At 56.1% G+C, this 12,851-nt stretch overlaps 1 protein-coding gene across 1 annotated transcript in view; it reads right to left on the bottom strand.

Annotated features, from left to right (window-relative positions):
- Window positions 1-456: 456 nt before the first annotated feature.
- IGSF9B (immunoglobulin superfamily member 9B) overlaps window positions 457-12,851 on the bottom strand; it is a 43,965-nt gene continuing 31,570 nt past the window's right edge. The window contains exons 18-20 of the mRNA XM_036277076.1: window positions 10,792-12,438; window positions 3,869-3,990; window positions 457-665 (exon numbers count right to left, since the gene is read on the bottom strand). Coding sequence (XP_036132969.1) covers window positions 457-665; window positions 3,869-3,990; window positions 10,792-12,438 — 1,978 coding nt within the window. The remainder of the gene's footprint in view (window positions 666-3,868; window positions 3,991-10,791; window positions 12,439-12,851) is intronic.

Here is a 12,851-nt window from a genome sequence, read left to right as displayed (position 1 = left end):
ACTACAGACCTATGCATTTGTACCTATATCTATATGCATGTAGAGTTCGGGAGCGGGACAGAAGTCCAGCCCGCTCCCAGGACTTAAAAAATGAAGCGGAAGCAGAGCAAGCAGGAGAGCCATTGCGTCCCTCTTCACTTCCAGAGATCTTTGAGGAGCTGAGAAAAGTCAGTGTCGTGAAGAGGGGAGCAGTGGGGCGGAGGCAGACAGCTCCCTGTCCCAGTTCACTTCCCGATCTCCACCCACAACCAGAAGGTCTGCCCAGTCCCCCGCCTAAACACGAGGCCAGCTGGCCAGGTGTGGAGGAGGCGGCCCCGCCGCCTGGAGGGTGGCCGGGCAGACAAAGGGTGAGCAGCCTGCACAGATGGGGAAGCGGCGGCCCTGCGCCCGTCACCCCGCCTCCCGCCCCGGCCCTCAGCCCAGCACCCTCGCTCTGGGACACTTAGAGTTCTGTCCTCACAGCAGCGTGGCATGGCCGGGGTCATCATGATCCACGCTGTTGAGAATCGCCGTCTGGTCTTCCGGAAGCTGGCGATGGCACAGGTCTGAGAGGCGGGCAAAGGGGTCGGGCCGAGAATGTCTCTTCTTCTTGCGGAGGCAGACAGCTTCCTCGGGCCACAGAACCTGCGAGTTCGGAAGCTGCTGCGCCTGGGAGGCAGGACCGTCTAGGAAGGTGGACACACACACAGAACAGGTGGACAGAGGAGGTGGGTGAACAGGAAGGCCGCGGCCTCACGCACCCACCCTGTTCACCTGCCAGGGCACGCATCCCGGGTTCAGTATTAAACCCAGGGGTCGCCTGAGTGTAGGGGAGGAGAGCACACTGCAGCCGAAAAACCAGCTTCTTCACCACAAAGGCCCCCACACCCACGTCCGCTCCCCTGGTTCCCAGGAGAGCCAAGAAGCAGGGTGGATCTAGCCAATCACTATTTATATTTTATCTTTCATTTATTTAATATATATTATATAGTACTCTTTTCTTTTTATTAAAGAAATATTGCCCTGGCCGGGTGGTCCAGTTGGTTGGAGTGTTCCCTTACACCGAAAGGTTGCAGGTTTGATCCCCAGTCTGTCTGTCTGTCTGTCTGTCTGTCTCTCTAAAAAAAATCAACAAAAAAATTATCCTCGCACCCATTCGGTGGGGCTCAGAGGACTGAGCGTCGTCCCACAGACTAAGAGGTTCCAGTTTGATTCCTGGTCTGGGCACATGCCCGGGTTGCAGGCTTGATCCCCAGTAGGGGGTGTGCAGGAGGCAGCCGATCGATGTTTCTCTCTCACATCAATGTTTCCATCTCTCTCTCCCTTCCTTTCTCTCTAAAATATCAATAAAAAAGAAATAAAAAAAAAAAAAACATATCCTCAGGTAAGGATTAAAAAAAAAAGAAGAAGTATCAACATGTCTTTTTTTGTGCCACCTAAGTACCAGGCACCATGCTAGGCGCTGGGCTTGGGACTTAACACAGTTTTCCTCCTCCACCACCCCTTCACTTCAAGCAGTGATGGATTTTACACAAGATCTCAGTCACATGCAACAGGCACAGTGGACCTTCCTGGGCAGCCAGGGCCGCTCCTGGGCCTCATGGCCCTTCTGGGGAAACAGATAAAGCCCTTACTTTCTAGAAGAGTACACTTGAGTGAGGGGGACAAGACAAACTGAAAGACTTAACATTACAAAAATAAAATTTTCAGATACTGCCAGTGCTACAAAAAAAATAAAACAGTGCAGCTGGTGTGGCTCAGTGGTTGAAATGTCGACCCATGCATGCACCAAGAGGTTGCCAGTTCGATTCCTGGTCAGGGCATTTGCCCAGATTGTGGGCCCAATCTCCAGGAGGGAGGCATGCAGGAGGCGGCCAACTGATGTTCTCTCTCATCGACGTTTCTCTCTCTCTCCCCCTCTGCCTTCCTCTCTCTCTAAAAATCAATAAAGAAAAAAATTTTTTTTTTTAAAAAGATACAATGGGGTCATGATATAGCAAATGACTGAGACACTGCTACTCTCTGAGTCACACTCATGAGCTTCTGAAGACCTGAGGCAGTGTTCCCACGGAAAGACTGTCAGTGTGAAGGCCCGGAGAGCGGACGTGGCGTGCACCAGAGACGGAAGGAAGGCCTCGGCAGCTGCAGCAGAGTGCACAGAGAGAGTCAGGCAGGAGACAGACGGGGGATGCTAAGAAGTTTAAAAATCTTCTCTGGTTTCAGTGGGAAGCTTCTGAAAGGTTTTCATCAGAAGGATGCATGTATGTGTGCACGTGTGTGTGCATACGTGTGTGTGTGTGTGCATGTGTGTGCACATGCCCATGACCAAAGGAGAGAGTACACTTTCTAAAGATCGCTGGTTGCCATGTGTGCCGTGCACTGCAGAGGGAGCAGGATGGAGTCAGGGGGACCAGCTGGGAGGCCATTGCAAAGTCAAGGCGAGAGACGAGCGTCACTCAAATCTCATTTTAGCAGTTGAGACAGAAAAAAGTAGGTTCAGATTCAGGATATGTTTTAAAAGCTGAGCCAACAGACCTTACCAAATGGACTAGATATAACATAAGAGCAAGAGAAGAATTAAGGTTGAGCAACTGGGTTGGTAGCAGTGCTATTTATGAATCTGGGGAAGAACCGAGAAGTAGATTTGGAGAGGATAATCAATAACTCTATTTTGGGCCTTATAAAATATCCAAATGCATGTTCAGCAGGCAACTGGAAATATGAGACTTGAGTTCATAGATAGATCTGGGTTAAAGACATATTTGGGAACAGGACCACTGTAAGAGAACAAGAGAAGATTGGCAGCTGATGTGTCTTTTTTACATAAAAAGAAAAAAAGATAGGTAGGTAAGTAGGTAGGTAGATAGATAGATAGATAGATAGATAGACAGATAGATAGACGGACGGACAGATAGATATAAGTCTTGGGCTGAAATGAACTTACATAAGTTAAAAATTTGGCTTTGGGCTCCAATTTCCCACCCAAACTCCAAAAATTTCGTTTTCTTTTCCTCTGCCTCAGTATTCCCATCTATAAACTAATAGGATAATAGCACCACCCAAAGGTTAGGTGAGAAGTAAGGCTCACATTCTCCAAGATTCGAGGGGGCTCTGTATAACACTTCTTCGTAACAGTCTCTAAAGAAAGTGGCTCCACAGTGTTGTCAAAGTCCTGCCGGGAACTGTCCTACAGTCCTTCTCCCACAACCTGTCCACTCCCAAACCCGCTGGGAAGAGAGTACCGGGAAATTATGAAGGAATCCTCTACATCTGGAGAAAAAGCGGAACTGTTTGTCTTAGGAGCTCCCTGTCACTGCTGGAGAAACATCAGACATAATTCATTAGAGGTGTCCTTTTTACAAAATGAGATTTCACTCTCTCGTTGTGAAAAATGTGGTCAACCTGCAGAAGCTAGTCCATGCACAGTGCCCCTTAGCACGGAGAAGGACCCCGTAACCCCCGTGCCCCACTAGAAGGCCTGAAATGATAGGGAGGGAATCTATAAGAAGATCAGAGTATTGCAGAATGGAAAAAAACAAAGATACTATTTATGTTGTTTAAAAATACATTAAAACCAGACAAGATCTTTTCTAAAGGTGTGGCCCAGACAGGTCCCGCAGAAACACATGCCGCTGGGAGGAAGGGCTCCCAGGTGGGGGCAGCAGAACTGGAAGGACAGTCAGAGATTTTAACTTCCTCTTTCCTGTGTTTTATATGAAAATTATATTTGTGTGTTCACTGAAAACCAGTGCTAGAGAGAAACACAGACAGAGATAACTGATGGATTCACTTCTAAAGGAAACCCTAGGGGGCGACCCTGAGCCGAGCAATCCCGGAACGATGGTGGGCACGGTGGACAGAGAAGAGCAAGGCACGTCCCGCCCTTTACCGGATCGTTTCTTTGACTTTGAAGAGCCCTTGGATGACTTTTTGGGCTTCTTTATCCGTTGGTATTTCAGAGCCTCCAGCCTCTCAGGTGCAGCAGTGTTCCCAGGAGCAGGTGGATGTGTTCTGCAAAGGGACAACCACAGAGGCACGGGTCAGCTCCCGCACAGGGCGCTTTGGAAGTGGGGCTGGAAACAGCCACAGGCCGGCCCATTCGAGGACACAGTGCAGTCCTATGGAGTCCCGATGTCCACAAGGGGTCCTTGGCACCTGGTGTCGACTGCACCTGGAAGGGAGGAGACCCACAGACAGCTCCAGCTACGGGAGGCTACCTCGGACGGAAACAAACCTGCAGAGCAATCAGAAGACCTAGGAAAGGGAGAAAGAGACTTTAATAGCAGGCCCACCACACTGAACTCAACCAGGGAGGAGGAAGGTCGGAGAAGGAAGCGGCTTCAACGTCTGAAGTTCTTAGAAACCATCACAATCAAGACCTCTCAGTGAAAAGTAAAAGGGCAGATTAAAGCAGGATGTGAGCAACCGCGTCCCCATCAACTCCTCCTCCAGAGCCAAACAAGACACCTGCTTCACAGACCCCTTTCTCCCCGAGACTCGGGCAGACCCAGCCGCTAACAAACACTGGTCATCTACCGACATGCAGCAGGGCTGGCTCCCTGGCCTCTGCAGCTGCGCTCAGGTTTCTTCAGTCATGGAAGAGAACACAGGGTGAATCCTGATTAAAAGGAGCCGGACAGATATCCTGTGAGTGGAAAAGAAGTCCCCACTGGGGAGCAAACCGTACGAGGTGTTTTTTGAACGATGGAGGGACGGGAGGATCACAGCTGCATTGCCCCAACACTGGATACCGTTGTGGGATCGAGGAAGAAGAAACTTACAGACTAATTGCAGACACGCCTCTGGTCCCTGGGTTTCCTGCATTAACTGCAGTGAAGCAACCTTCCTCTTCTTTGATGGATGTCATCCTTCCATAGCCCTTCAGTAAATCAACTATCAAGAAGATCCTCCAACGCTCAGGTCAGAGACAACTTCCTGACTTCCACAGCCCCCGGCAGCACGGAGCTGGGAAGCCCAGCCTACATGTGCACAGTCTGGCAGAGAAGTCCAACTCACCACCAGAAGCCAGGTCTTCCGCCCCCAAAGACCGACTCTGCCAGTTCCCCATCCCTTCCTCCTTCACAGGTTCCAGTCTACCCACAGAGATCTCCTACGGCAGCGGCAGCAGCTGGGAAGGCATTGGGAAGGCAGGCAAAGGGTGGACAGGGCTAGAGCATGAGGGGCATGACTGTCCAATGCTGGTGGAAGGTCCTCACCCCCTTCTCATCCTTGACTAAGGTTTCTTCATGCTGCCTAAAAGGAAAACCACAGATGTAAATCTGCTGTTCAGTTCATCTGCCGCCAGGGCCCAACCAGCCTCCTCGGAAGGACCACACACGGAGAGTGATGTACGGTCTGAGCGGGCACAGGACAAGCAAACAGTGCTTAGAAACATAACCCACTGGGGCACGAGAGAAGCTGGTGCAGGGTGACCCTAAAAATTCTCTGGATTCTCCAAGCCAGGTGCAACCTCCAGGGATGTTCTTATTATTACAATCCACAAATTGTTACTGTTATCTATTTCAATCACACAGCATCTATTTACCACTGATCATGCCAACAATGTTCTTTAATCCTAAAGACAACTCTAAGGGGTAAATACTACACTGACCCATTTTTCAGATGGAGAGACTGAGGTGAGGCCAGGTAGCTTGTCCAGTTGTCCAGTTAGTATGAGATAGAGCCAAGAGTCTCAGCACGAGGGTAGCCTATCTTTCCAGTGTCTTTCAGGTAAAGCAGGTGGAGAAGTCACATCAAAGAAAAACAATGCGTCCACACGGATCTGAGAAACCAGCCGGCCAGAATGAACTAGCTACCGCAGCCGCTGCCCTTCTCAGCCGTGGTGGCCCAGCTGACACACAGGAGACAAGTGGCTGCTTTGGGCAAAAGTGCCCACACAGTAAGGGCCCAGAGGAGGAGAAGCCAATTCTCTCATGGAACAGCCACACTCTCGCCCTTCCAGGACCCCTGCCGTTCACTGTTTCCCTCTGGGCTCGGGGCTCGAGCACAGCCCAGACAGAAGTCCCTGGGGCCACAAGGCTCCCTCCCAATGCAGAGGAAAGCCACCAGCAAATGACTAGGCCAGGGGGAGACAGACAGGGAGGGGGCGGGGGCAAAATGGGTCTTTGTTTTTAGCACAATATACAGAAAAGACACATGAAATGTGCTCCCACAGACTTTGCACCCTTTGAAGTCAAATTGCCTCCCTTTTCTGGGGAGGGTGACCAAGTCCCCTGTCAATGCCAAGCTCATCTGGGGGACTTCCAGGTAATGAGGCTTTGGGTGCTGGTGTCCCTCAGGCAGAAGGAAGCTTGGGGTTAGCGACTCCATCTACCCCTGGAATCATGTTGGCAAGTAACCCTGAGGCTGACTCGCAGGTTACCCTTCAGAACAGAAGCCAGCCCCGGGCTCGCCAGGAAGTGGAGGTCCCAGTTCTCTTTCTAAAATCAACCTCAATTCTTCCCAAACAACAGGAGTTCTGCAAACTCCGGGGAGCTCCTTCTCCCGGGAAGTAAGAGCATTACTGACAGGTGAAGGCCGCAAAGCTCCAGGACGTTCTGGGTCTTCCCTGCTGCCGCTCCGGCGTGTTGCTTTGCAGTTCGGAACTGCCTGGAATCTACTCTAACTCCCACCCCACCCCACTCCGTAAAATCCATACAAAATCCAAATCGTGACCAGTTAGCTAAGCTGCTTAGCTCTGTGCTGATCCAGAGGCAGCCTGGTTCAAAATGTAGGCGAACCACAGGACAGGAAAGGCAAATCCAAAACCCATGACGGACACTGCCCCCTGAATGCCCGAGGAGCTGACGGCGACGACACAACGTGCCGCTCCCCTCCGGTCCACGGGCCATGATTTAAGGAGCATTTTCCTCCTTTTCTTAATTGCCGGAGAGCAGACTCTGCTCGGCTGGTTCTACGCTGGGGTTGGCAGACTGCGGAAACCCACACGTGGACAAGGCGTAGCCAGGAAAAGGGTGAAACTCCTCCACGTACAGAGCAGAAGGCCAGAGCCTGGCTGGCAGCTGCTGCTCCACGCTGACCACAGATGGCACCTTTCTAATGGGATCAGGGCACACACCCAGCGCTTGGCTTGGCCTCAGAAGTCAGGAGAAACTCGTTCCAAATGGGAGCTCCTTCCTATGGTTCACCTAGTGAAAGGGGCCCATCCACGCTCCCAGACCCACCTGCAGAATGGAGGCCAAAGTCGGCATTAACGGGAAAGGGGGAGAGAGATATGACAACCGGGGTGCTACTGGTATCAGACAGGGAGCTGAAGAAACCGCTCCGCCTCCCAACCATCCACAAAAGAACAGGTCCACGCGTACAACTCCCCATTCGGAGCAGGGAGTTGGGAAGAGGAGAAACGGGGGAGAGAGAGGAGGAGAGGCAGGGGCGAGGAGAAGGGACAGGAAAGAAACAAGGAAACAGGACAGAGCAAGAACGAACGCAGACAAGACGAGTCACATCTCCAAGCAAGACCGAGTGAGACACATGCAAAGGCAGCATGAGGACAGCATCTAAGGAGGAGCCTGAGCCTCCCAATGGCCCGCAGCTCCCGCACCCAGGAGAGCCCTCAGCAAGCAGGAGGGCGAGCCGCGGCCCCTGCTGCCCAGCACCATCAGGGTCTATCTGCGGCCGTGGAGGACCTACTCTCCTAGGCTGGGGACGCTGGCCAGGCCCAGAGGAGAGTGCTCTCTCGCTGCGGGCCCTGGTTGCTGGGTTTGCCACAGCAGGGAGAGTGCCCTAGCTCAGCTCGCTCAGACCTGACGTGGTGGGGACAATGGCAGGGACAGGGCTCAACAGTGAGGTGAGGGGAGTGGCAGGAGCAAATGAGAACGGGGTCCAGGCACCCTCCAGGGGTGGGATGAGAGCTGGTCCTGGAGCTGTGACACCTCTGGGGGTGACAGAGGGTCCTAACAGGGCAGGGAGGGAGGGCAGGGTGATGGAGGACAGCCAGTCACTGTCGCTCCGCGGTGTCCACCCAGCAGGCCACTGGTGGCCCTAGCACAGGTGGGCTCACAGACTCCCTGACCCTCCAGTTATCCCATTGCTAACGGCCTCACACCATCCAGGGCCTCTCAGCTGCTGACACTGTCACAGCTGCAGACAGTTAAGAGATGGCAGAGCATCCTCATTACGGGACGCTTTCTTATGACTGCAAAAGATCTGCAGTCCTGAGTGGGAATGATCAGCCTCCCTGGACATCTCCAGGTGGCAAAGGGAGGCAGCTGCTTCTCACCTACGGAGCCGGGGTAGCAGGAGGCTCGGCCTCTCCCCGCCGAGCGTGGTGGCCTCATGCTCCCAGGAGCACGGCAATGACATCATGGCAAAGAGAAGCATCTTCTTAGCTACTATGAGCGAGTGAGCCTCGCAGAAGCCTGCAACCTTTTTGAGAGACTTGATACCCCTCTAAGTGCCCAGTTCCTGAGACTCCACCCAGAAGGAGAACAGCATCCTGGGCAGGGCTGCCTCTTGCTAAGCCCACTTCCTTCTGCCTGTCCTCTCCTCTTCAGAACTCCCCAAAACTCTCCTGCAGCTCGGACTCAGAGTCAGCTACTCCAGGGACTTTGAGAGCAATCTGAACCTAAGGGCGAGGTCTCCCTCTCAGTCCCGTGACAGCAGAGAATGGCTGCAGAATGCAAGGAGCAGGGGACGCAGTGGCATCTCCCTGGCCTTGTCCCGGAGGACGACAGGTGACCTGGTCCTAAGGCAGATGCAGTGGTTGAGGGAAGGAGCTGGGCCACACCTCAACCCTGTGCTCCTTGAAAGGAACAACTATTAGTAAGATCCCAAGAAGACTGTGGGGGACCAGCCACCCTGGAAAAGGCTAGGGAGGAAGGGGTGCTATTCCTGAGGCTGCTGGGAAAACAGGGCAGAGAGGGGCTGGGGAGTTTCTGGGTACCAGTGTGGCCCCAGAGAGATTCTCAAGGGCAGAGAGGCGAAGCAGATCTGAGGCAATCTGGGTCCCTCAGTGCATGCAGGTCCCACGGGACTCTGTGGAAGCTCTGGGCGTGTCAGCAGCAGAATGGCAAGGTGTCTGAGTGAGGAGGGGCACTGCAGGGCATGGGAGGAAGCTGGCCATGTGGGGTGGGTGAGAAGCTGCAGCTAGGCAGTGCCCGAGCGTGGCCTGGGGGCTGTTGGAGCAGCATGATGTGGGGAACCCAGAAGCCTTGGGGTTCAAGGGGCAGAGGCTGCTGCCCCCACTGAGGGGGTGAAGGGGTAGGGTCTGGATTCCCCTGTAAAGGAAGCGATGGCCCTGCCAAAGCCCCGTCCGCCTGTCCACCCCCCGCCCCGCCCCCGCCGTGGAGCTCCCTTACCTATTGAGCTGAGGAGAGGCTTGTCTCGACAACACTGCCCAGATAGCTGAGATCAATCAGAAACAAAGCAGTTATCAACACAGGCGCGGGGGAACCACCCACGCACACCCAGAGGGGAGGAGGGGAGGAGCACAGGGACCAGAGAACCAACGAGGAGGCCAGAGAATGGGCTGAGGGGAAGGAGAGGAGAGAGACAGAGAACCAGACGGCAACACGGGACAAAGCAGATGAGAAGGAGCGCTGCGAAGCAGACACGGGGTGCCCACAGCATCTCCTGCACAGCGCACGCACGGCCCCGCCTGGCCCACTGGCCGAGCTCTCCTCCACCTCCTGAGGCCCCTCCCTCCGCACCCCCAGGAGCGGCTGGGGCTGGGAGGTGAGGCTCGGACTTCCAGGTACCAGACAGGGTGGTAGTGAGTGGGGCAGGGGAAGGGCACTGGGCTCCCTCCCCTCAGCCACCACCCATCCTGCCTACCACCAGGCCAGCCTCCTGGGAACTCTCTGCTCCCCTGCGCAGGCGGCCACATCAAGAAGAGAGACCAAAGGATGGGACAAGAAAGAGAGGAAGAGAGAAGGGGAGGGCAGGAGGGAGGGCGGGCCTGGGGTACTACCGAGACACTGCAGGATCTTCTGAGCAGGCCGGGCCGACCCAAAGAGGATGGAGAAGGAAGACAGAAGACAGACTTGAGGAGGAAGGAAAGGGAGGAGGAGAAGAGAGGAGGGCAGGAGAAGAAGACAAGAGAAAGAGGCACAGACAGGCGTCCAGGCTGACTGGTACCTGGGATGCCAGCGGCTACTGTCTAGAGTGTGCTCTCGGGCAGGCTGATTGCAGGAGCTTGTCTGTCTGTCTGTCTGTCTGCAGCTTCCTGCGAGGCACACACATTGGGGTGGGGTATGTGGCCCCAGACACATGACTCACAGCCTGAGCTTTGGCTCCCAGCCTCCAGGACGGGCCCCCTGGAGAGGCTGCAGGAGGGCCCAGTGCTCACTAGGCTGTTAAGGGCAGGGTTTGGGAATAGGAGCATCCCTGGCCTGGTGGCCCAGGGAAGTCCGGCTTCAGGGTCCTGCTAAGCAAGGAGGAGGGGCTAGGGAAGAAAAGGAGACTGGATTCGAGGTCTCTGGGCAAACCCTGAAACCAACCCAAAGCCAGGATCACAGGGGCATGGTGAGCTCTCCACTCCACGAGGAACTGGGGTGACTATTCACTGGGAAGGCACGCCCTCCCCTTGCCCACGTGTGCCCACTCTTGAGAGCTCCGGGCTGGATGGAGAAGATCCCTTATGCTCCTGGCAGGGTACCTGGGCAGGTAAGCCCCACCCCCACCCCAGGACTACACCCGGCCGATGCAGAGACCAGGACTCTCCAGAAGGGATGCTGCAGGATGTCCAGACAAGCCCTGTTGTTCTGGTTGATGGAAGGGTAGAGGCCGGGGTAAGGCGTAGGGTCAGGAGGATGACGAGGTGAAGGTGGGCAGGAGAAACCAGCTCACACTCACCCTGAAGTTGATAACTGTGGTGGGGGGGGCTCTGGTCTGAGCAGCTCCTCCCCCATCCTTCGAGGGGAAGGCGTCTGTCCAAACACATCCAAGTTGTCCGCAGGCCCTGCAGGGCCCGGTGGAGGGGAAGGGTAGCTCGTGGCCAGAGTGGTGAAGCCCATGGTGGGCCGGTAGCTGGGGCTCCCACTGCGGCTGCTCTGCGACGGGGAGCCTGTGGACGGCGTGGACTTGCAAGAGAAGCTGACGGCGGCCGGTGGCTGCAGGGTGATCTCCGACATCTCGGCCTGCTGCAGAAGGCCCGGGCGAGGCCGGGCCCGGGCGGCCAGCTCAGGGGAGCCAGTGCGGGAGCTGAGGGGGCTTTGGGTCAGAGGTGAGAGCCGGGACGGCTGTAGCACCACTTGATGTAAACTGGGCTCAGAGCGCCTGGCCTGCCGGGGGCTGGGCCGGGGCCGGGGCTGGGGCTCATACCACCGGGTGTCCAGGCCAAAGGTGCTGGGGCCACCGTGTGCCCCCGGCTCGGCCGGCTCGGGGTAAGGCAACACGGGTATGCCCATACCTTGGCTGGTATGTCTTAGCTGCCCTTGGCTCACCAGAGGTTGCATAGGTCTGTCCTGCCACTTGGTGGCAGTGGGCACTGGGACAGGGCCTCTGCCCTGCGACTTGCCTGCCCAACCCTTTGGCGCCTCTAGAGACAGGATGCCCGGGTAGGCCGAGGGCACCTGGAGGGGGGTGGGAGGTAGTCCTCGGGGCAGGCAGGCCTTGGGCTGCAGACTCTCGGCTACATCACAGGGGTGCAGCTGGTGGGGGAACATCATGGCCGGGGTTTCCAGACCCCCAAAGGGGAATTCCGGCCGGCCCCAGGGCTCTGGGGAGCGCCCGCCGGTGGGTGTCTGAGTCAAGGGCAGAGTGCTGTTGGAAGCATTTTCTCCGTTTTCCTCAGGGATGGTGGGGTGGCCAAAGGGCCCCTCCGTGTGCAGGGGCGGGGAGGACATGACAGAGCTCAGGGGGCTGCTCCCTTCGGGCATGTAGAAAGGCGGCGGCTCCACCTCCCCAGGGCTGCTGCTGCTGAGGTACCCATAATACTGGCCGTGGTGGAAGGGCCGGGGGGCAGGCGGCCTGGCTTGGCCCGTAGCCTGGAGCCGACCTTCCAGGCCACTGGGGCCCTCCAGCCCACGGGGCTGGAACCGAGGGCTGTATGCTGGTGGTGGCAGGTAGGACTCCTGGCTGGACGACAGAGGGGTCAGCTGGGACTTCAGGGCGGCCACCGACGTGGGCACAAGTGGGTCCTCGTTCTCCTCGTCCGACTGGCGGAACTCAGGGTACATGTCCGTCTCCTCCGCAAAGGGGAAACCCTCGATGCGCCTGCCCTTCCCAGGCTCCGCCTCGGAGGGTCCCATCACGAAGCGGCCGTCGGGGCCTCTGCTGATGAGCTCAATGGGCGTCGTGGCCTCGGCCTCGGCCTCCGCCTTGGCCACGCTGTACTTCTTGCTGCTGATGGCTCGTTTGGTCTTCTTGTACAGGGACAGCTCCTTCTCCCGCGTGGGGCTCAGCGTCCTCGTGGCTGCGGGCGGGCCCTGGTCATCGGAGGACTCCGAGGGGGCCCGGAGCGTCCGGATGCTCTCCGGGCTCACCTTGCCCGAGGACAAGCTGTGGGGACAGGTGAGAGGGCAGGTGGGGTGAGGCTCCTGATTTCTTTGTGTTCCCTTAACAAGCACCAACCACAAACACCGGGGGAGACAGGACTAAGGAAAAGGACCACAGATGACCCTAGCATGTGGCATGAAACTCTTGGGCCAGCGCTTAACGTTCTGGATGTGTCTTCTGAGTGAACGCCCACCCACATCCCCACTCCTGCCGGCCGCCCCACTGTCTGCAGCTCTGTCTCCTGCGCCTGCAAGTCCACCCCCAGGGGCTCATAAAAAGTAAGCTCGTTTTCATAACAACTCAAAATACAGCAAGAAGGCAAATCTGCCAGGATGACCAAAAAGTCACAGAAATGCATTCCGAAACCAAGGAGAAGGGGCTGTCCTTCGTGTGACCGTCTGTGCGACTGCTCCTGT

The sequence above is a fragment of the Molossus molossus genome, unplaced genomic scaffold, assembly GCF_014108415.1.
Source record: "Molossus molossus isolate mMolMol1 unplaced genomic scaffold, mMolMol1.p scaffold_m16_p_22, whole genome shotgun sequence".
Taxonomy (NCBI): Eukaryota; Metazoa; Chordata; class Mammalia; order Chiroptera; family Molossidae; genus Molossus; species Molossus molossus.
Note: the sequence above shows the minus strand (reverse complement) of the source record. Positions and strands in the feature narration are given on the sequence as shown.